The sequence below is a fragment of the Malus sylvestris genome, chromosome 1 (assembly GCF_916048215.2).
Source record: "Malus sylvestris chromosome 1, drMalSylv7.2, whole genome shotgun sequence".
Taxonomy (NCBI): Eukaryota; Viridiplantae; Streptophyta; class Magnoliopsida; order Rosales; family Rosaceae; genus Malus; species Malus sylvestris.
The window spans coordinates 25,319,504-25,342,311 of NC_062260.1; the positions used below are offsets into that span (position 1 = coordinate 25,319,504).

The window sequence follows — 22,808 nt, forward strand, 5'->3', positions numbered from 1 at the left end:
GCATTTGTCAGAACTCCGAAGAAAGTTAAGGGCCCGTTTGGCCACTCTTCAGCTGCCATTGCCTGGTTTAACAACCGTTTTGTACTTAATCACTCTTTTTTTGCTGCTTTAATATCTGCTATGCTGTTAATCACGAGCACTTAAACTTGTCGACCGCTGCCACCCGTTGGTACCCTGCCCGAGCTACTGGGTATGGTAGTCTGGATGCCGCCGGAAGTGACGGTATAATGCATTATTACTGTGTACGTGTTTTGTAATTTTTGGTTTTCAGATAATACAGTATTGTTACTTGATTATTTATATTAATAGCATGTGCTAAACTAATTGATTATTGTCATATTTTACAAAGTGATTTCAAAACTACTTTCATTTATGGTAAGAGAGACTCGGAACTAATACAAAGAACAAAATTAAACAGAGAATGTGCAGAAGGAGAAAAAAAATGTGTGCAAAATTCCCGAATTATTCTCAAGTGAATGGCATGAAAGCGAAAAGAGAGAAAGAGAGACTACCAGAAACAATAGAGTGTGCCAGTCGGGCACCTTGGCATGCTTCCCTTCCCATGTCACTCTAGTTACATTGGCACCCTAGCATGAACTCCACATACTAGAATTCGAGGGCTCGCTTGAGAAAACCATGTGTATAATCACGTGATGAGATACATACGTTACGTGATACATGCCCCGCTGTTTCACAGAAAAAGTTTTGCCTATCAGCAGAAATGTGAAAAATACAATTTCCTTTTTTGCTTGCTTAACAAGTCTGTCTGTCACTATAGTTGGAGATAACATCATTGCATTTTGCAAACCAACTCATATTAATCTGTTCGCAAATAACAGCAGTTGAGGCAGAAATTTTAGGGTATAAGCATGGCCGAGCCGGATGTTTTCCTGTTCTCGAGGTCTGCATGAGCTTGTGCTGCGTGAGACAATGGGTATTTGTGATTAACTCGAACACGCAATACGCCTGATGCAACGTTAGCAAATACCTCTCCCGCAACCTCTAACAATTTGTCTCGAGCTGCAGTGTACTGGAACAGGGCCGGTCTGGTGAGGAAGAGTGGCTTTGCTGCAAGAGTTGATAGTGGGACCGGATCAATTGCACCTGATGCTTGTCCGAAACTCACCATGTATCCACGAGTCCTCAAGCATGCCAATGATCCCTGTAAACAATGCCCCAATTAAGTACTACAACAACAACAACAACAAAGCCTTTTCCCACTAAGTGGGGTCGGCTATATGAATCCTAGAACGCCATTGCGCTCGGTTTTGTGTCATGTTCTCCGTTAGATCCAAGTACTCTAAGTCTTTTCTTAGAGTCTCTTCCAAAGTTTTCCTAGGTCTTCCTCTACCCCTTCGGCCCTGAACCTCTGTCCCGTAGTCACATCTTCGAACCGGAGCGTCAGTCGGCCTTTTTTGCACATGTCCAAATCACCGGAGCCGATTTTCTCTCATCTTTCCTACAATTTCGGCTACTCCTACTTTACCTCGGATATCCTCATTCCCAATCTTATCCTTTTTCGAGTGCCCACACATCCCACGAAGCATCCTCATCTCCGCTACACCCATTTTGTGTACGTGTTGATGCTTCACCGCCCAACATTCTGTGCCACACAACATCGCTGGCCTTATTGCCGTCCTATAAAATTTTCTCTTGAGCTTCAGTGGCCTACGACGGTCACACAACACGCCGGATGCACTCTTACACTTCATCCATCCAGCTCGTATTCTATGGTTGAGATCTCCATCTAATTCTCCGTTCTCTTGCAAGATAGATCCTAGGTAGCGAAAACGGTCGCTTTTTGTGATCTTCGCTAGATTGCTCCGGTCATTAGTGTGGATAAGTATATAAATGGATAGAGATAGGAAAGCAAACACAAGATGTACGTGGTTCACCCAGATTGGCTACGTCCACGGAATAGAAGAGTTCTCATTAATTGTGAAGGGTTTACACAAGTACATAGGTTCAAGCTCTCCTTTAGTGAGTACAAGTGAATGATTTAGTACAAATGACATTAGGAAATATTGTGGGAGAATGATCTCGTAATCACGAAACTTCTAAGTATCGGAGTGTGGTGTCGTCTTGACTTGCCTTATCTGTCTCATAGGTAGATGTGGCATCTTCTCTGTAAGTACTCTTCCTCCATCCAGGGGTGGTATCTTTAACTGGTGGAGATGCACAAGGTAATGTATCAATTTCACTTGAAGCTTACTTGTAGTTTCAGGCTTGGTCAAGCGCGATACAAACCATGTAGTAGGAGTCCCCCAAGTCGCCGAGCTAGGGGGTCTGCTGAAAGAGGTGACAGACAAGGTAAGCAATCAGAGCTCCGACTGATTGTTCACCTTCTCCCCATCTTGCAGCAGCATGAAGGATAAAGAGAAGAAAAATGAGAAGAGATGATATGAGATACTTTTGCTTTTGAAGAAGTAACTTTCCACAGGCTTATTCTTGAACTGAGCTGGAGGGTTTTCTGGTTTCCTCCAGAGTATAAGACCGACTGAAGAATTTGAGGGTCAAAACAAGTCCATCAAATCTAGAGTACGTTCCACCCTGCTGATATGGGATACTTTTGCTTTTGACAGAGTAATGGATGTATCGGCACGTGTGCTGTTACGCTTGTCTCCACATGCTTCCTTGTATCCTTCGCACTTGCCCTATCTGTTCCTCAAGCAGATGCGGAATCTTCCCTGGAAACATAACATGTTGAAGATGAGTACTCGAGAGCAATGCCAGGTAAGTAATCAGGTAAGGGGTTCCAGGCAATCAGTTCCTGGCTGGAAGCTTGATTCCAAGTGCTGACTGATTGCTCTCTTTCTCCTTGTCTTGCAGGTAAAAACAAGGCCAAAGGAAAAGACAGGGAAAAAGCATGATATGGGATACTCTTGCTTTTAACCCTGATGATATGAGATATTCTTGCTCTAGTATAGCTTGTTTGCAGAGGTATTATCGGGGGGAAAGAAAGCTGAATATTTCGAAAGGCTTCGTTGGGAGTGCCCTCTCAGATATGATGAAGGGTTGAGCATTTTTGCAGGTCTGCCTGTCCGTTGGGGATGGAGGTCGACATATATAGGAGTCTCCTTAACAACAAGTAGTAATGCTATTCCTTTACCCTGCTTGGTCATAGCACGGTAGTGGGAGCTGCCAGTTTCACATATTTTAACTCTGTCAGAGCACTTTGAAAAAGTGGTCTGTGGTATCTGGCTCTCGAGATTCGGAAAACGATGCCTCTTCGATTTTTGAGAAAACAATCATGCTGGGGGTCTGGCTCTCGAGATTCGGAGAGCAGTGTCTCTTCGATTTTTGAGGAAGTAATCATGTTGGGAGTCTGGCTCTTGAGATTCGGAGGGCGGTGCCTCTTCGATTTTGGAGCAAGCAATCCTGTTGGGAGTGTTTTCTCGAATGTGAGTAAAAGTTGGGCATGTTTGCTAGTCTACCTTGCCACGAAGCACAGAGGTTGACACACAGGAACTTTCCAATTATCCAGCAGTGGTACTGTTCCTTTACCCTTGTGGGTAATAATATGGTAGCTAGACCTTCAAAATTTATGGGTCTAAACTTTGTTAGTGCTGTTTCTTTGCTATTCTTTTACCCTTCTTGGTCAGAGCGATGTAGTGGGAGCTGCAAGCTTCACGTGCTCAACTTTGGCAGAGAACTTTGGCAAAGTTATCTGTGGTACCCATGAGCTATTGTTGCGTGTGGGAAGTGGGTGATTGAACAGTAAGATTCATGTGTTTTCTACTTCCCCAGAAGTCTTCGACAGAATGCCCATAATTTCCGCAAAGCTGAGTGTGCGTGTGACAGGTGCTGACAAGGCTGGAAAAGTAGGTGCCTATTCGATTTCTGAGATCGGCCCTCGTGGTCTCTGGGGAGCCCAGCTTTTGAGAAAGCGAGCGCCTCTTCGATTTCTGAGATCGGCCTTCGTGGTCTTTGAGCAGCCCAACTTTTGAGAAAGCAAACGCCTCTTCGATTTCTGAGATCAACCCTCGTGATCTCTAAGCAGCCCAGCTTTTGAGAAAGCAAACGCCTCTTCGATTTCTGAGCAGGCGCCTCTTCGATTTCTGAAGCTCCGTCGAGTGCAGATTTTTATAGGGGCTGGCATTAAGTTCCAAAGCACACTTGAATCTCCACCAGTAGAAGCTTCATTCTTGCACTTCTAAGATCTTGATTTGTCCGACCTATTCTCTCTTCAACACCTTTGAAAATGTCTGGCCCCTCCGACCGTCGTTTTGACTTGAACCTTGTTGAAGAGGCAGCCCCGCCTTCTCCAGACAACATATGGCGCCCATCCTTCGTCTCCCATACTGGTCCTCTTACCGTTGGAGATTCCGTGATGAAGAATGATATGACCGCTGCGGTGGTGGCCAGGAACCTTCTCACTCCCAAAGATAACAGACTACTTTCCAAACGGTCTGATGAGTTAGCTGTTAAGGATTCGCTGGCTCTCAGTGTTCAGTGTGCAGGTTCTGTGTCTAATATGGCCCAACGCCTATTTGCTCGAACCCGCCAAGTTGAATCATTGGCGGCTGAAGTGATGAGTCTCAAACAGGAGATTAGGGGGCTCAAGCATGAGAATAAACAGTTGCACCGGCTCGCACATGACTATGCTACAAACATGAAGAGGAAGCTTGACCAGATGAAGGAAACTGATGGTCAGGTTTTACTTGATCATCAGAGATTTGTGGGTTTGTTCCAAAGGCATTTATTGCCTTCGTCTTCTGGGGCTGTACCGCGTAATGAAGCTCCGAATGATCAACCTCTGATGCCTCCTCCTTCTAGGGTTCTGTCCAGTACTGAGGCTCCAAATGATCCCCCTCCGGTGCCTTCTCTTTCTGGGGCTCTACCGACTGCTGAGACTTCTCCTAAGCAACCTTTGTGAAGGCTCCCTCTTGTGTGTTTATTTTGACTCATGTATATGTACATATTTGTAGCTTATCGAGGATATCAATAAATAAGCTTTCCTTCATTTCAACGTATTGTGTTAAATACACCAAAACCTTCTTCACTAAGTTCTTTGAATTTTCTTTTGTTGAAGCTTGTATTTTGAAGCTTTCTGAGTGGAGCATGTAGGTTGGGGTAATGTTCCCTTAATTTTCCGAGTGAGGAAAACTTCTCGGTTGGAGACTTGGAAAATCCAAGTCACTGAGTGGGATCGGCTATATGAATCTTAGAACCCCATTGTGCTCGATCCTGTGTCATGTCCTTCGTTAGATCCAAGTACTCTAAGTCTTTTCTTAGAGTCTCTTCCAAAGTTTTCCTAGGTCTTCCTCTACCCCTTCGGCCCTGAACCTCTGTCCCATAGTCGCATCTTCTAATCGGAGCGTCAGTAGGCCTTCTTTGCACATGTCCAAACCACCGTAACCGATTTTCTCTCATCTTTCCTTCAATTTCGGCTACTCCTACTTTACCCCGGATATCCTCATTCCTAATCTTATCCTTTCTCGTGTGCCCACACATCCAACGAAGCATCCTCATCTCCGCTACACCCATTTTGTGTACGTGTTGATGTTTCACCGCCCAACATTCTGTGCCATACAGCATCGCCGGCCTTATTGCCGTCCTATAAAATTTTCCCTTGAGCTTCAGTGGCATACGGCGGTCACACAACACGCCGGATGCACTCTTCCACTTCATCCATCCAGCTTGTATTCTATGGTTGAGATCTCCATCTAATTCTCCGTTCTTTTGCAAGATAGATCCTAGGTAACGAAAACGGTCGCTCTTTGGTATTTCTTGGTCTCCGATCCTCACCCCTAACTCGTTTTGGCCTCCATTTGCACTGAACTTGCACTCCATATATTCTGTCTTTGATCGGCTTAGGCGAAGACCTTTAGATTCCAACACTTCTCTCCAAAGGTTAAGCTTTGCATTTACCCCTTCCTGAGTTTCATCTATCAACACTATATCGTCTGCGAAAAGCATACACCAAGGAATATCATCTTGAATATGTCCTGTTAACTCATCCATTACCAACGCAAAAAGGTAAGGACTTAAGGATGAGCCTTGATGTAATCCTACAGTTATGGGAAAGCTTTCGGTTTGTCCTTCATGAGTTCTTACGGCAGTCTTTGCTCCTTCATACATATCCTTTATAGCTTGGATATATGCTACTCGTACTCCTTTCTTCTCTAAAATCCTCCAAAGAATGTCTCTTGGGACCCTATCATACGCTTTTTCCAAATCTATAAAGACCATGTGTAAATCCTTTTTCCCATCTCTATATCTTTCCATCAATCTTCGTAAGAGATAGATTGCCTCCATGGTTGAGCGCCCTGGCATGAACCCAAATTGGTTGTCCGAAACCCGTGTCTCTTGCCTCAATCTATGCTCAATGACTCTCTCCCAAAGCTTCATTGTATGACTCATTAGCTTAATACCCCTATAGTTCATGCAATTTTGTACGTCGCCCTTATTCTTGTAGATAGGCACCAAAGTGCTCGTTCGCCACTCATTTGGCATCTTCTTCGTTTTCAAAATCCTATTGAAAAGGTCAGTGAGCCATGTTATACCTGTCTCTCCCAAAAGTTTCCACACTTCGATTGGTATATTGTCTGGGCCTATTGCTTTTTTATGCTTCATCTTCTTCAAAGCTACAACCACTTCTTCCTTCCGGATTCGACGATAAAAAGAGTAGTTTCTACACTCTTCTGAGTTACTCAACTCCCCTAAAGAAGCACTCATTTCATGTCCTTCATTGAAAAGATTATGAAAATAACCTCTCCATCTGTCTTTAACCGCGTTCTCTGTAGCAAGAACCTTTCCATCCTCATCCTTGATGCACCTCACTTGGTTTAGGTCCCTTGTCTTCTTTTCCCTTGCTCTAGATAGTTTATAGATATCCAACTCTCCTTCTTTGGTATCTAGTCGTTTATACATATCGTTGTAAGCCGCTAACTTAGCTTCTCTGACAGCTTTCTTCGCCTCTTGCTTCGCTTTTCTATACCTTTCACCATTTTCATCGGTCCTCTCCTTGTATAAGGCTTTACAACATTCCTTCTTAGCCTTCACCTTTGTTTGTACCTCCTCATTCCACCACCAAGATTCCTTTTGGTGTGGGGCAAAGCCCTTGGACTCTCCTAGTACCTCTTTTGCTACTTTTCGGATACAGCTAGCCATGGAATCCCACATTTGGCTAGCTTCCCCCTCTCTATCCCACACACATTGGGTGATTACCTTCTCTTTGAAAATGACTTGTTTTTCTTCTTTTAGATTCCACCATCTAGTCCTTGGGCACTTCCAAGTCTTGTTCTTTTGTCTTACTCTTTTGATATGTACATCCATCACCAACAAGCGATGTTGATTAGCCACGCTCTCTCCTGGTATAACTTTGCAATCCTTACAAGTTATACGATCCCCTTTCCTCATTAGAAGAAAATCTATTTGTGTTTTTGACGACCCACTCTTGTAGGTGATCACATGTTCTTCTCTCTTCTTAAAGAGGTGTTGGCTAAGAAGAGATCATATGCCATTGCAAAATCCAAGATAGCTTCCCCATCCTCGTTTCTCTCCTCAAAACCATGGCCACCATGAAAACCTCCATAGTTGCCTGTCTCCCTGCCCACGTGTCCATTTAAATCTCCTCCTATAAATAACTTCTCCGTCTGAGCAATTCCTTGCACCAAGTCTCCAAGATCTTCCCAAAATTTCTCCTTCGAACTCGTATCCAACCCTACTTGAGGTGCGTACGCACTAATCACATTGATAAGTTCTTGTCCTATTACAATCTTGATTGCCATGATTCTATCTCCTACCCTCTTGACATCTACAACATCTTGTACCAAGGTCTTGTCCACGATGATGCCAACACCGTTTCTCGTTCTATTTGTGCCCGAATACCAAAGTTTAAACCCTGAGTTTTCTAGATCCTTTGCCTTACTACCAACCCACTTAGTTTCTTGTAGGCACATAATATTTATCCTTCTCCTCACCATAACTTCCACTACTTCCATAGATTTTCCCGTTAAGGTTCCTATATTCCACGTTCCTAAATGCATTTTGCTCTCTTGAACTCTACCCTTCTGTCCTAGCTTCTTCACCCTCCCCCGTCTAATAGGATCAAAGTACTTCTTTTGTGTGTCCCGGGTAAAGTTGATAGGAGCATATGCTCCCAAACAACTTTGAGTGGAGTCGTTCGAAAAGAAGTTTCTATGGCCCCCTTGCTCATTTAACACTGCATCCGGGTGCCGATGGAGATACAGCGACCCTTGCTCACTTATCACTGTGCTCGGGCCACACAGCGCGCCACTTACGGGTGACGCCCTAGCTTTAGCGCGATTTTGTTCTGGATTCATTTTCATAAGGATTCGACGTGATCATGGAGTGCCGGCTGTCGACTACCTGACGCCCTCCCCCTCCTCCTTTATCCGGGCTTGGGACTACCATTTACCATTAAGAAATTAGACTAGCTAATCTTCTGTATAAAATTGAGGGATGAAAAGTAAGATTTACCAGAAAGGTATCCTTCCCTACAGAATCATAGACAACATCAACCCCATTGTCAGATGTTATTTCTGTCACTCGAGTAACAAAATCCTCTTCCGTGTAGACTATGACATGGTGACACCCATCATCCTTGGCCTGAGCTGTCTTCTCTTTCGTTGATACAGTTCCAATGACAGTTGCACCAAGCGCATTAGCCCACTGGCATAAAAGGGATCCAACTCCACCAGCTGCTGCGTGAACAAGGACTGTATGTCCTGGTTTGACCTGTATAATTAATAGCACAAAATTCAGCTCGAACATTAAAAGCAGCAGCATTCAAATTTATAAACAATTTCTAACATTGAATCAACCTTGTTTAGATAATGAAATTACAAATTCAGGAAGCATTTAGTTACAACTTGACCACCAATATTTGTCAGTTGATTGTACTTTTTCGACACATAAAGCACACAGTTAACAACACAGAAAATCGTACCAAAAAACAACCTGGAAAGACTGCCGTAGTAGAACCTGAGCTGTCATACCCTTAAGCAATACAGATGCTGCAACAATAGGATCAATTGAAGGGGGAACGGGCACCACTTTGTTTGCAGGAAGGATCTGCTCTTCCGCATATGACCCCATCGGAGTACCAACATAGGCCACAAGATCTCCAACTCGCCTGCCTATTACTCAAGTTCCTACGGCTGTCACAACTCCACAAGCTTCCATACCTGAAATGAAAATTGATTTGTTAATGAATAGGGTTTATCTGTCAGCCTTCTGATCACGAACTAGAGGGCCGAAAGAAGGGTGGACTCCAAGTTGTTCAAGAATAGGGACGATGAGTTTCTCGACCATTTCTCTTACGATTAGTCAGTTCTATTTCAAACGGCAGGAATGGCTAATCTGGTTTCATGCCCGGCATTCTTATAGGTTTGCAAAATCATTCTTGATCATATCTGAAAACTGTAATCTCACGCGAAATGTTTACTCGAGAAACTGTTAAGAAAAAACTAAACTTTGAAATTATGCCTTCAAAGAATGGACTAGATGTCAATCCTTCCTACATTTCAGAACTTGGAAATGAAGCAAAACCTGGGGTGAAGGGCATTGTATCAGCCTTATAATAAAGTCCTCTGCAGAAGTATACATCGATGAAATTAACCCCTATCGCCTTGTTCTTCACACGAACCTCCCCCTCCTCCGGCTCTCCTATTCCCACATCTTCCCATTTCAAGACCTGGCAACATTACATCACAAAATTAAGTGAAATGGGAATAAAGCATTGGAAATTTGGATAGTGACACGTAGCTGAACCAGATTGCAGATCAAAGAAAAATTACGAGCAAAGGAAACTTCTTTCAAGGAAAACAAACTGAAGTAAAGCTCGAAAACAAACGGATTTTGAATATGTTTCAAAGGTTGTGTATGAACACACTTGATGTAGCTTGAGATAAACTATAAACACAATATAAACTTAAGTTTACAAACTCAAATACTTCAAGGCCTCGCTCGATGTCTATGATTGAATTGGACTGAAAAATCGCTAGATTCAATGTATGTCAAAGAAAGAAATTTGGAAGGCAGAAGAAGGATTAATCATGAAGAACATTCCAATCGCCAAGGAAATGGTAGGATTGGAAGGGATAAGCTTACTTCATGACTACTCCTCTTTTTACTTTCAACTTATGGCTAACGTTTTTGGTGAAATTGATTTTGGATTCCAAAAGCACTTGGAAGAAGCATCAAATATCTGCTTGCAGGAAGCACTTCAAGTGCTTTTTTAAGATTCAATTAGATTTTTACTAAGAATTGATTTCAAAAATATTTTCACAAAAAATACTTTCTATTATTTTAAAAGAACTTACAAACCAACCTTAGACAAAATTTAGAAGTTGACTTCCATTTCTTCCTTCGACATTGAATCATAGTGAGTTATCGGATCCAGTCAAATCCTTGACACCAGACAAGAACTATCCTTCTCCGGATTAGTCCGATGAATACAATGGCATAAGAAATCATGTACTCTTGGCTAAAAGCAAAAAGGCTATCACTTTCAGCCTGTTACCAGATTTCCCATCAAACAACTTGGATTTATTGTAAACAGAAATAGTTTACAAATGAAATCAGGCACTTAATATTGCAACCGACAAACAAGTCTTGATTTTGTGATCACAAATTCAAACATTCAAGTTACCCAAAAAAATACAGGAGAGAGAGAGAGAGAGAGAGAGAGACCTGAGGACCACCAAGTTCATGAACTCGAATGGCTTTCACCATCTTTGTTGGCGATACTGCTTGATCTCTGGGTACGAACTATTTTCCGGTCAAAAGTGTGATTTCTTGGTAATTATCCCTTAATAATTAGCCTAACTCTTGTTAATATTATAATGTTGGACCTACATATTTTTTTAGTCTATGTCTCGTACATGCACCTGAAATCATAAATTGTAATGATTTTAATACTCATTTCAAGGTAAATAAACTGGTAATGATAAGCACATTAAAACTATACATTTTGATTACAAACAACACAAATTGTACATCTAAGAGCATCTCAAAAGAAGATGTCAAAATATTTAAATCAACAATAACGGTAACAAAAGACAGCATTAATGTTTTCCAACCGAGAAGCAAAATCTGATGTGTCATGATATAAATTGACATCTCTCCCCCTTGTTGCCAAATTTGACAGCACCTTCAGATTTTTTAATTAATTATTAAATGCTTTTTATTAATTTTTTTATTGATTTAAAGCATTATCCTTTTGTTTGTTTTCATTCCCAATGCATAGAAAATACATATGAATTATTATTTTATGTTTAAAATTTGACATATCGTTGGAGAGCAAAAATTTAAAATATGTCAAAGTTCCATGTAAGCCTTCAAATTTAAATTTTTGGTTTAAAATTTGACATCTCTTTTGGAGATGGTCGAATGTTGTTTTTTTTCCTTAACAAAGGATATTATCTACCCTCAAGAATCTCAACGAAAAGTCTTATCTTACTCTTCATAACTTCTTACTTTTCAAAACTTCATGATGAGGCGTCGGTGAAAATAAATAGATTGAACAATGATTTAACTACGTCTGGACGAGGATCGGTAGCGTGGTACCGATTTTTCCCTATTCCAATTTATTTATTTGTTTTTTGTTTTTTTCTTTTAGTTTTTTATTTATACGTTACTTTATTTGAGTAACCACTATTAAATTCAAATATCTTTACATTTATGTTTTAAATCGTTGATTATAAGTGCTAAAAATGAATTATAACAGATTTTGTACGGAAAAATATATTTGAAGAACATGAATATGATAGTTTGTTGTTATGTTAAAAGAAATAAAAGAAACATTAGCAAAAAATATAAATAAATAAAATGAAAATGGGGGATCGGTATGATGATAGCGATTGTTAATCCAAAAAGTCGCTATCTCGATACCGACAATCCTTGTGGACGATCAGCAGTTAAGCAACGATCGTATCATTTTCTATTTTATTATTATTTTTCTTTTTTTTTTCTTCCTACATTAATTTATTTAGATTCAAATACTTTTAGATTTAAATGTATATCCTCGTTTTTCGGGTGTTGGCCCGTCTCGTTTTGTGTGCCTTGTTTATCTGAAGTCGAGCCGACCGCAATTTGCGCAATGAATTTTGTTTTGTTTTCGGTGCATCGAGCCTACCTCGTTTACGGAGCCCCCTCCTCACTTTTCGTGTGCCCAGGTACGCCTTGTACTACGTGCGTAGAGTCCATCTTGTTTTGGGTTCGTCAAGCCCTCCTAACACCCAAGTTTTATGGTTAAACATCCAAATTGTTTATTTTGGCAACATATTTTCGATGAGCATTAAAGAAAACTCTATAAGGCATATGAAAACGGTTTTACGATTTATTGAGTAATAATATAGTATAATATCTAAGCCGAAAACCAAAAAAGTAAATGAAAAATATAGTAGTAAGGTCCAAAACAGTTATAAAATAGAGACTCCCATAAACAAGAAAAATCATATCTGAAATTACAAATAAAATTACTTTTTATAATTTTATAAAATAAAAAATATTAATATTTTATTGCCTATAATTATTGAGTTTTAAGGGTGAAGATGCAAAAGTGTTTCAAATGACTTGCCCTACGCACCTTTGCAGCGTTGGAGTTGCTCGGAGTTACAAAGAGGAGGAGAGATAGAGGGGGAGGGAGGGAGAGAGAGAGAGAGGGAGGGATTCGGGGAAGGGAAGGCATGCTGCTTGCAGAGAGGAGGGAGGGAGGGAGGAGAAGACGAAAAACAACTACAGCAAGTTCATGGACAGGGAGAGAGAGAGCGTTCTGCAGCCCGCTAGCAGTTTTCGTTCAGATCCAGGTTTGTTTTTTTTTTCCTTAAAGTTTAGATTTTTTTCGCCATTTTATGTTTCGTTCAGATCCAGGTCCGTTTGGTTGTCGAGAAATTCACTTGAAAATTTTCCTTTCTTTGCGTTTTAATTTGTTATTTAGGGTCGCTTTTGGGATGAATTGCTTGCCGACATTTGAATTCGGCTTCTGGGATTGCGAAATACTTCGATTCGAAGTATTGCTTGTCGGCATTTCATAGATCACATTATGCATTATGTTAGTGAATCGTGTGAATCGTGCTGAGAACACGTCAATCATATTTAGGTTCTGTGCAAGGAAGGGGACATATGAATCCTTCTCTTGATGATTCAATATGCCATCAAACATTACTTAGGCTTCTAATTTCATACAGAAATCGAAACCCATTTGATGAGCCCTTTAGTCAGGGGCTACGCTAGAACATTTGGAATGAGAGTGATCAAAGCCAATCACGTTTTTGTATTATTTTCGAGTTGAAAAATTAGATTTTTCTTCATAAGAAGTTCAAAGTACACTCTATTGGGTCAGAGACTTGGAAACTCAATATCTTTGTGAATTGTGATATTAGATTAACATAGTTAAACTATATTTTCTTTTGATGGGCATGTCTAAATTTCTGTATTTGCTCTGTAGGGATGTCTTATCTGGTGAAGTGTTCAAAATCCTTCTGCTAACTGATTTAATAGGTTGAATTTGTATCCAAGGTTTTCTTCCAATATGGTCTGAACTATTTTGTTTAATTAACAAAAACGGGCCACTTCTCTCTATGGTGGTCCCTTAGAGTTTATCTTTATCGTGCAAAGCATAGAAGACCCTGCTTATTGGGCTGTATCTATGCTACTATCAGAGCTTAAGGTATACGCAACAATAATCATGGTTTCTTTAATATAAGAAGAACATCCAGGACAAGTCATACATAATATATCCTTGGAAGCACAAGTTTAATGCATAACATTGTTTAGGTTACATGTGTTCCCAGAATGATCTGTTTTACGTTTAACTTCATTTCCTTTCTGGACGAGGTTGATGCTAAGATTGTTGTGGCTGGTATTTCAACAACCTGTAGTCAGAAAATTCACAACCAATTGGTATGTACCTGATATTTGGGAGATTGGGTCATCTGGTTGTTTGGGTTTAAGTGGGATTGAGGTTATATTTACCGCTTTTGGTGATTTGGGTCTGGGTTATGGTCAAGTTATTGCTATTGATTCTGGGTATTTGCTGAAATTTGTTTGAGTTCTGTAATTGGTTTGTGTTCGTTCATATAACCTTCTGTTATTGGAATGTGATTTAGCTGTGGCTCTTTCATTTGATTCTTAATTCTTTATGATTCAGCACTATGTTTATATTGATGATGAATTTTTCCTTGCTATTAATGCCTTCATGTTTAAATCTTAATAACTATACTTGCTTCTCTTGGGTGTATGTTTTGCCGGTCATGAAAAACTGTCGGCCAACCTTTTTGCACCACTCTTTTGCATTCTTTTTTGTGGCTATCATGTTTCTCTCTGAACTTATAAATTTTGCCCTCATTCACAGCAAAAAACCTTGCAGCGAGCAAACAGGCACAACCAATTCTGCCAGAATTGCTGGAGAATTCCACAACCAAGGTCATCGAGTACGGCTGGAAGCATGTCGAGGGTCGAGACGGCGACAGCACCGACGTTGGCAAGAGCGCCTATTAGGCTCTCAAGAGGTTTGACGGACTTCATCAACAAGATCAAAGCTGATGAGAATGTTCTCTTTGATCTGTCTTGGTGAGTATCGTGATACCAACTCTTTGTTATTATTAGTTCAATTTTTTTTATGCGTATACCCTTTTCAAGGTACGGTCTTCATTGATTTGAAGTTTTAGTTTGTTTATGATTTTTTTTTTTCTTTTGGATTTGTAATTTATCCTTTTGTACTTGGCAATTTGTGATCCAAATTTTTTTTGTTCGTTTTGATTTTCATGTGAATTTATATGGGTTTTGATTTTTATTGTTAATTTACTGATGTTGGGGGATCATTTTGGCTTCTAGATTGGTTTGAAAATTTTTCTGTCTTTGTTTTTTCCTTTGTGTAGTTTTAGTCAGATTGAAGTGTTCTTTTCAATTTGAGATTTAATTGAAGTGTTTAGGATTATCTATGTTGATGCACAAAACCGGAGGTCTTGGTACAACGTAAATCCGACTGTGAATCTGCAAGTAATGTAAATAACACAAGATGTATCGTGGTTCACCCCAAGGTTTGGGCTACGTCCACACTGATTATGTATTTATCTGTTTGTAAGGGAGAGAGATGGAGAGAGCTTCTGAGAGTCAGAGCTTTGAGAGGATGAGGGGTTAGGCCTAAGAATTAGCTTCTCCTAATTGTGAGGGTGAAGGGTCCTTTTATAGAATAATGACTCCTCACTTATTACATATTTGCCTCTTCCTTTATCACATAATTACATTTAAGTCCCCCGAGTATTTATACGAGGTCTAAATACGAGGCCCTAAATATGGTATAAACAGTAGTCCCCCAAGTCTTCAGTCAAGAGAGTCTTTTGGCTGGAGACTTGAAATTCAGTCCATGTGTGGGCCGAAGTAACTAGATGTTGTCTTGAACTGATGCTCGATATGAGGCGGTGCTCAATCTGAAATGATGCTCAACTAGAAGTAGCACACGCTGCGAGGCTGCTCGACTCGTGGCTTATGTTGCCTTGGTTGGCTCGACTTGCGGCGTTTGAAGGTGAGGGAGTCCCTTTTATAGAATAATGGATCGCTCCTCAATACATGAATGATGGGCTAGAGTTGATGCTCTCTAATGATGGTGGGGGAGTCACTTTTATAGAATAAGGGCTCGTTCCTCAATACATAAATGATGGGCTAAAATTGATGCTCGCGGCGAGGCGGTTGCTCAGTAGGCGGCGATGCTCTCTAATGGTGGTGAGGGAGTCCCTTTTATAGAATAAGGGCTCGCTCCTCAATACATAAGTGATGGGTTAGGAGTGATGCTCGCGGTGAGGCGGTTGCTCAGCTGGCGGCGTTGCTCTCTAATGATGGTGAGGGAGTCCCTTTTATAAAATAAGGGCTCGCTCCTCAATACATGAATAATGGGTTAAGTCCCCCGAGTATTTTTGATGAGGCCCAGTTGAGGCCCAATATATGGTACATAATGTAGTCCCCTAAGTCTTCGGTCAATAGATTCTGTTGGCTGGAGACTTCAAATTGAATCCATGTATGGGCCGAAATGGCGGTTGTTCGGAGGCGGTATTTGTATACCCTGCACTGAAGCTTTGTAGGTGAAGCTTTGCAAGTGAAGCTTTGAAGCTAGAGCTCTGTAAATGAAGCTTTCGAAGCTGGAGCTTTTGTAAATGAAGGTTTTGAAGCTAGAGCTCTGTACATGAAGCTTCTGTAAATGAAGCTTTTAAAGCTGTAGCTCTGTAAATGAAGCTTTTGAAGCTAGAGCTTTTGTAAATGAAGCTTTTGAAGTTGATTGACATGAGTGATGCTCATGAATGTTTGATTGACATGAGTGATGCTCATGGATGTTGACATGAGTGATTCTCATGAATGTTGACATGAGTGATTCTCATGAATGTTGACATGAGTGATGCTCATGAATGTTTATGTATGATTGATATAAGTGATGCTTATGAATGTTTATGTATGATTGACATGAGTAATGCTCATGTATAATATGAAGTACTGGGTGTACTTTTGATCACTTGGTTGGTGGTATGAAGGAGAGTACGGGTTGTACATTTCATCACCTGGTTGGTGGTAATAGCGACGGGTTGCCTAATAATATTGGAGTATTGGGCGTACTTTTGATCACCTGGTTGGTGGTAATAGCGGCGGGTTGCTGAATAATTGTGGAGTACTGGGCGTACTTTTGATCACCTGGTTGGTGGTAATAGCGGCGGGTTGCCGAATAATTGTGGAGTAATGAGCGTGCTTTTGATGACCTGGTTGGTGCTATTTCGGGCTTATGGGCCTTCGCTCTCCACAACATGCCAGCCCATTTATTTTGGGCTTTTTTTTTTAATTTTTTTAATTTTTTTAATTTTTTTAATTTTTTTTTTTACCCTCTGATGATGTTTATACAGATGTCTCCAAAAGATAAAATAAATTACATCATTTTGATAGGGTGTTTATTCCTTGCTTTTGCAGTATGGGTGTTTATTCCTTGCTTTTGCTTTTGTTTCCCGCAGCTCACTTGATTGGTTTTTTTTTTTCTTCTGCTTTTCTTTCTGCTTTCTGCTTTGGACAGCCTTTCCGACATCGCCCATTTGCTTTTCTCTGGATTTAAAAAAAAATAGGAACATGCATCCGTCGACAAAAGCAAAAGTATAATCTTTCTCTTTTAGCTTTTGCTTTTACTTTGCAGAGTGCAGATGACACTCAAGTTCTTTGTTTCTACTTTGTAGATTGCAGATGGCACCCGTGGGAGAGGGCCCGCTGGGCTGAGAGCTGGAGAGGGATGAGGGCTCGGGTCAGCAGAGCCATGACCGTGGCCACCAATAAAGGCACTGAATGTGACGACAGGTTTAACATGCCCGCCGGAGATGTTTGCGGCTATTGAAGCAGCGACAAAAAGGGCGAAATCCACCAGTTAGACTTTCGACATCAACCGCGCCGAAGCCATCGCGCTGTGCAACGACACCATCGATCCCAACTTCACTGGTAACCTGGGAAGACCAGAATGCATCGGAAAGTAGCGGAGGCTGCAGAGAGAAGGCTCGACTTGAGCTGAAAGAGATCGGATGCCGGCGACTTATTGGTGAGATTGCGTGTGAAATGCTATAATCGGGAGGATAACCCAGAGATAATCTTTGCAGGACGCGATTGGAGAAAGCTTCGAGCTTTGTGGGCAATTTAAATGGTCATGCTTCGAAGCTCTCGACGGTGGAGAGGGGGTCGAGCCGGAGGTGGCCACTGTGATTGGAGAACCCGACCTGGAACGAGAGCCTGTTCGCGATTTCCTGAGCTTTCTGCTTGGCGTCCTGATTGGTCCCTTTCTTTCCATGCTGGGTATACAAGCAGGCGACTTTGCTGCCTCCGTTGCCGATCGATCCGCCTGGAATATCAATTTGATGGCCCAAATCTACGCAACCCGCTTTCTCAGCTCGCAGCTTCTTCCTCTTCCACCGTTTCGAGCAGACTTTGGCCTTCGGAGAAGCGTCGTTGGCGTAGTCCACTTTGCTCTGCTCCACCATATCACTCTTCTGCCCCAAGCTTTTCTGAGTCGAACCACACGAACCCATTTGGTATTCGAATTTATGCGGTGCTCCGGAAAAAAGAACCCAATTCGCCAAATCGGATCTGGAGATTCTTATGTCGCAGAGATTCAATTAAAAAAATGGAGCACAGTGGAGGACGAAAGCGGGTTGAGGTCGAGCAAGCTCTCTGCCGCAGATTCAAGGATGAAGTTTGGGTCAAAGTTGCAGCCTACTGTGTCTTGATACATTTTTGGTTTTGGACACAAACCGTCTCCTTCTTTTGCCTTTTAGGATCTGTTCACACTGTGGAGATAGAAAGAGAATTTGTGTGAGAGAGAGAGAGAGGTTGTGATTGTGTTTCCATCGCTGCCACCGTGATCGGGAGCTGGAGCGGGAAACCTGGGTCTTGTAGTGATTGTGCAAGTGTTTGGTTCTTCGGTTTCTGAAGATTCACGGTGGAGGTTGTGAAGTTTTCACGGTGGTGAGATGAAAAAAAGAAAGAGAACAGACATAGCTTTTTGTGTCGTTTCCCACAGACGGCGCCAAATGTTGATGCACAAAACCGGATGGTCTTGATACAACGTAAATCCGACCGTGAATCTGCATGAAATGTAAATGACACAAGATGTATCGTGGTTCACCCCAAGGTTTGGGCTACGTCCACACTGATTGTATTTCTCTGAGAGTATTTGTGAGGGAGAGAGAGCTCTGAGAGTGAGAGCGTTGAGAGGGGGAGAGAGGGCCTAGGAATTGGCCTCTCCTAATTGTGAGGGTGAGGGGTCCTTTTATAGAATAAGGACTCATCACTTATTACATATTTGCCTCTTCCTTTATCACATAATTACATTTAAGTCCCCCGAGTATTTATACGAGGTCTAAATACGAGGCCCTAAATATGGTATAAACAATCTACATATATATAATCAATGTTGAATTTTAAACTAAATCACTATGCTGCAATTAAACCCATAGTTGGGTCCAAAAGAAGAAGAAAAAGGAGTGAACAACACGAAATTGGCTTTGGGTAAGCTTCTACTCTCTTCTATGTATGATCTCTTTGAGAAGTTATTTTGGTTTGTGCTTTCGAAAAAGATGATGGCAATTTCATATTTGGAGTTTTGGACAGAGAAAACAATAGGCATGTATAATGAAGTGGATTTTTCATGGTATTATCAACATGCATGTTATAAAGAATTCTTCATTTAATTTTTTGGGTTGTGTGTTTTCTGCATTCGTGACTTGTGTGTTTTGTTGTATATGATTCCGAAATGGGTACGAAAGGAAATAAACTTGCTGAACTGCATTGGCATCTATTGTTCTGGTTTTTCTTTGACAAGTTAACTTGCTCTCTCTTTGCAGTCAAGTGCACAAATATGGGAAAAGCACGACAGGGGAAAGCTGGGATATTGTTGCGGATTAGGAGACCTATTACGAGTGAGTCTGGACTTGGTTCGGGTTCTGTCTGCAATCTGCATATGGTATGATGAAGCAGTCAAAAGGATTTCAGGGGAACCAAATATAAATAATTTAGATTACATCTTCTGGTATTGCTCTTACTGTAAAAGTAATTTTGATCTTTCACTTTTTGATGAAGGGCTGAGCCGTCAATTAAACCTCTAGAAAGGCCACCTGGCGTCTACCCTGCTCTTGATTTTGGATCATCGTCGCCTTCAGTTGATGAACCACCAGATGAATTTTCTCCAATATCGTGTGGCTCAAAAAATTTTGCATGTGTTTATGCGTATTTTTGTGCTCTGAATAATTCTAATCAAATTCCATTGCTCCTAAGCTAAAGTCAGAATTTGTAGCATATAAGGGAAGGTTAGCAGATACTTGCCAATTATCCAAAGCTGATATTAAGGTCTTTAAGCTTAATATCTTTTTGTATGTGTAGCATCCGCTTGGAAAAAGGTTTGAACTTTAATGTCTGTATGTGTTATTACTCTCCACTGATTGTCAAGAACCAGGATTAAAGAAAAGCATACTTTAAAGTTTAAACTGGAAGGGGGCAGGTTATAAATTACAAGTGAAATGAAACTAGAAATATAGTCTTATGATTTGTGTCTAAAAACATAATAAAGGATATTACGTCCATCCATGATAATAATAAGATTGTTATTTATGTGGTTATGAGTTTCAAGTCTCTTTGATTAAACATTTTCTTTCTCACTCGGGGGTTCACCATGAACCACCTCTTTTTGATCAGCTATTATACTTGAATATGATTATCAAGTATAAACTAGACATACCCTACTGTTTCACAGAAACAGTTTTGCCTTGCAGCAGAAATGTGAAAAATACAATTGCCTTTTTTGCTTGCTTAATAAGTCTGTCTGTCACTAAAGTTGGAGATAACATCATTGCATTTTGCAAACCAACTCATATTAATCTGTTCACAAAGAACAGCAGTTGAGGCAGAAATTTTAAGGTATAAGCACGGCCGAGCCGGATGTTTTCCTGTTCTCGAGGTCTGCATGAGCTTTTGCTGCGTGAGACAATGGGTATTTGTGATTTACTCGAACGCGGAATACCCCTGATGCAACATTAGCAAAAACCTCTCCCGCAACCTCTAACAATTTGTCTCGAGCTGCAGTGTACTGGAACAGGGCCGGCCGGGTCAGGAATAGTGACTTTGCTGCAAGAGCTGATAGTGGGACCGGATCAATTGCACCTGATGCTTGCCCGAAACTCACCATGTATCCACGAGTCTTCAAGCATGCCAATGATCCCTGTAAACAATGCCCCAATTAAGTACTAATTATAAAATTCACCATCAAGAAATTAGACTAGCTAATCTTCTGAACTGAAAAAATCAAAGGGTAACTAGCATTTGCTTTAACAGTTTCATAAAACTAGCTCGAACGGAACAGTATAGAGATTTGGTATGCCTGGCCTAGCATTGAGAAACTTCAACGCACGATTAGGTAACAAGTCATGGAAAAGCAGAAGCAGTAACAGGCTGTGTTGATACTCAATGAAACCAAGAACATCAAAGGAACGGTGCAGAAGATAACCTAGAATCATTTCTGTAACTTCTGTATAAAATTGAGGGATGAAAAGTAAGATTTACGTGAAAGGTATCCTTCCCTACAGAATCATAGACAACATCAACCCCATTGTCAGATGTTATTTCTGTCACTCGAGCAACAAAATCCTCTTCCGTGTAGACTATGATATGGTGACACCCATCATCCTTGGCCTGAGCTGTCTTCTCTTTCGTTGATACAGTTCCAATGACAGTTGCACCAAGCGCATTAGCCCACTGGCATAAAAGGGATCCAACTCCACCAGCTGCTGCGTGAACAAGGACTGTATGTCCTGGTTTGACCTGTATAATTAATAGCACAAAATTCAGCTCGAACATTAAAAGCAGCAGCATTCAAATTTATAAACAATTTCTAACATTGAATCAACCTTGTTTAGATAATGAAATTACAAATTCAGGAAGCATTTAGTTACAACTTGACCACCAATATTTGTCAGTTGATTGTACTTTTTCGACACATAAATCACATAGTGAACAACACAGAAAATCGTACCAAAAAACAACCTTGAAAGACTGCCGTAGTAGAACCTGAGCTGTCATACCCTTAAGCAATACGGATGTTGCAACAATAGGATCAATTGAAGGGGGAACGGGCACCACTTTGTTTGCAGGAAGGATCTGCTCTTCCGCATATGACCCCATCGGAGTACCAACATAGGCCACCAGATCTCCAACTCGCCTGCCTATTACTCCAATTCCTACTGCTGTCACAACTCCACAAGCTTCCATACCTGAAATGAAAATTGATTTGTTAATGAATAGGGTTTATCCGTCAGCCTTCTGATCAAGAACTAGAAGGCCAAAAGAAGGCTGGACTCCAAGTTGTTCAAGAATAGTGACGTTGAGTTTCTCGACCATTTCTCTTAGGATTAGTCAGTTCTATTTCAAACAGCAGGAATGGCTAATCTGGTTTCATGCCCGGCATTCTTATATGTTTGCTAAATCATTCTTGATCATATCTGAAAACTATAATCTCACGCGAAATGTTTACTCGAGAAACTGTTAAGAAAAAACAAAACTTTGAAATTATGCTTTCAAAGAGTGGACTAGATGTCAATCCTTCCTACATTTCAGAACTTGGAAACGAAGCAAAACCTGGGGTGAAGGGCATTGTATCATGTTGAGAGTCAATGTCAAAGTTAGGCAATGTTAGGCAATGTTAGGTATGGTTGTGTGAAAAAAATAATTAGGTGCAATTAATGTGTTTTGTGTGGTAGTAAATAATCTTAGTTTAATTAAGTAGCTTTCATTTGGTTTGCTATAAATACCCAAGTCCCCAAGCCTTGTAAATCATCCAAAGGAAAAACAAAGCTAAGAGCTAAATAAGAAAAGCTTTGCTAATTAGTGTTTTTTGTGAGCTTTCTTTAGAGTGTGCTTTATTTTCTTCTTCTTGGGATCATTAGAGTTATCTTGGATACTCTTTTTGTTCAACAATTGGTATCAGAGCCAAGACGGTCAGGGATCGTTCTTGGTGGAGCTATCTTGAGTCGTGAGGAGTTTGGTACTCTGCAAGTTTGTTAGTCAAGCTTGATCGGTACAGTCGAAGTCTTGCCGGCACGATGGGTGACCTTCAAGTAGTTGGAGGAATCAAGAAGCTCAACAACAAAAACTACAACATGTGGGCAACATGTATGGAGTCTTACCTACAAGGTCAGGACCTTTGGGAGGTTGTCGGTGGTGGAGAAGTTACACAACCAGCGACAGAAGATGCCAATGGCGTCTTGCGAAAGTGGAAAATTAAAGCAGGCAAAGCAATGTTTGCTTTAAAGACCACAATTGAAGAAGAAATGTTG

General features: G+C 40.9%; 4 protein-coding genes and 1 pseudogene across 5 annotated transcripts in view; 2 read left to right on the forward strand and 3 right to left on the reverse strand.

The window, feature by feature from the left end:
* The window catches only part of LOC126630488 (uncharacterized), a 68,134-nt gene that overhangs the window by 13,761 nt on the left and 31,565 nt on the right, over nucleotides 1–22,808 (reverse strand). The window lies entirely within an intron of this gene.
* On the reverse strand, nucleotides 857–10,794 carry LOC126630558 (uncharacterized; annotated as a pseudogene).
* The window catches only part of LOC126628666 (uncharacterized), a gene marked incomplete at its 3' end in the record, with an annotated part of 19,738 nt that continues 8,997 nt past the window's right edge, over nucleotides 12,068–22,808 (forward strand). The window contains exons 1-2 of the mRNA XM_050298447.1: nucleotides 12,068–12,143; nucleotides 12,565–12,776. Coding sequence (XP_050154404.1) covers nucleotides 12,068–12,143; nucleotides 12,565–12,776 — 288 coding nt within the window. The remainder of the gene's footprint in view (nucleotides 12,144–12,564; nucleotides 12,777–22,808) is intronic.
* Nucleotides 13,556–20,073, forward strand: LOC126630600 (uncharacterized). The gene is made up of 5 exons (XM_050300748.1): nucleotides 13,556–13,639; nucleotides 13,747–13,872; nucleotides 14,324–14,541; nucleotides 19,329–19,403; nucleotides 19,564–20,073. The coding sequence occupies exons 1-4, from the start codon at nucleotides 13,619–13,621 to the stop codon at nucleotides 19,387–19,389; spliced, it is 426 nt and encodes a 141-aa protein (XP_050156705.1). The 5' UTR covers nucleotides 13,556–13,618; the 3' UTR covers nucleotides 19,390–19,403; nucleotides 19,564–20,073.
* The window catches only part of LOC126630578 (uncharacterized), an 8,265-nt gene continuing 5,524 nt past the window's right edge, over nucleotides 20,068–22,808 (reverse strand). The window contains exons 3-6 of one of the 2 annotated variants that reach the window (XM_050300713.1): nucleotides 22,111–22,139; nucleotides 21,520–21,746; nucleotides 21,040–21,297; nucleotides 20,068–20,698 (exon numbers count right to left, since the gene is read on the reverse strand). In XM_050300713.1, coding sequence (XP_050156670.1) covers nucleotides 20,393–20,698; nucleotides 21,040–21,297; nucleotides 21,520–21,746; nucleotides 22,111–22,139 — 820 coding nt within the window. In that variant the 3' untranslated portion in view covers nucleotides 20,068–20,392. The remainder of the gene's footprint in view (nucleotides 20,699–21,039; nucleotides 21,298–21,519; nucleotides 21,747–22,110; nucleotides 22,140–22,808) is intronic. The other variant, XM_050300708.1, reaches the window with a different exon arrangement.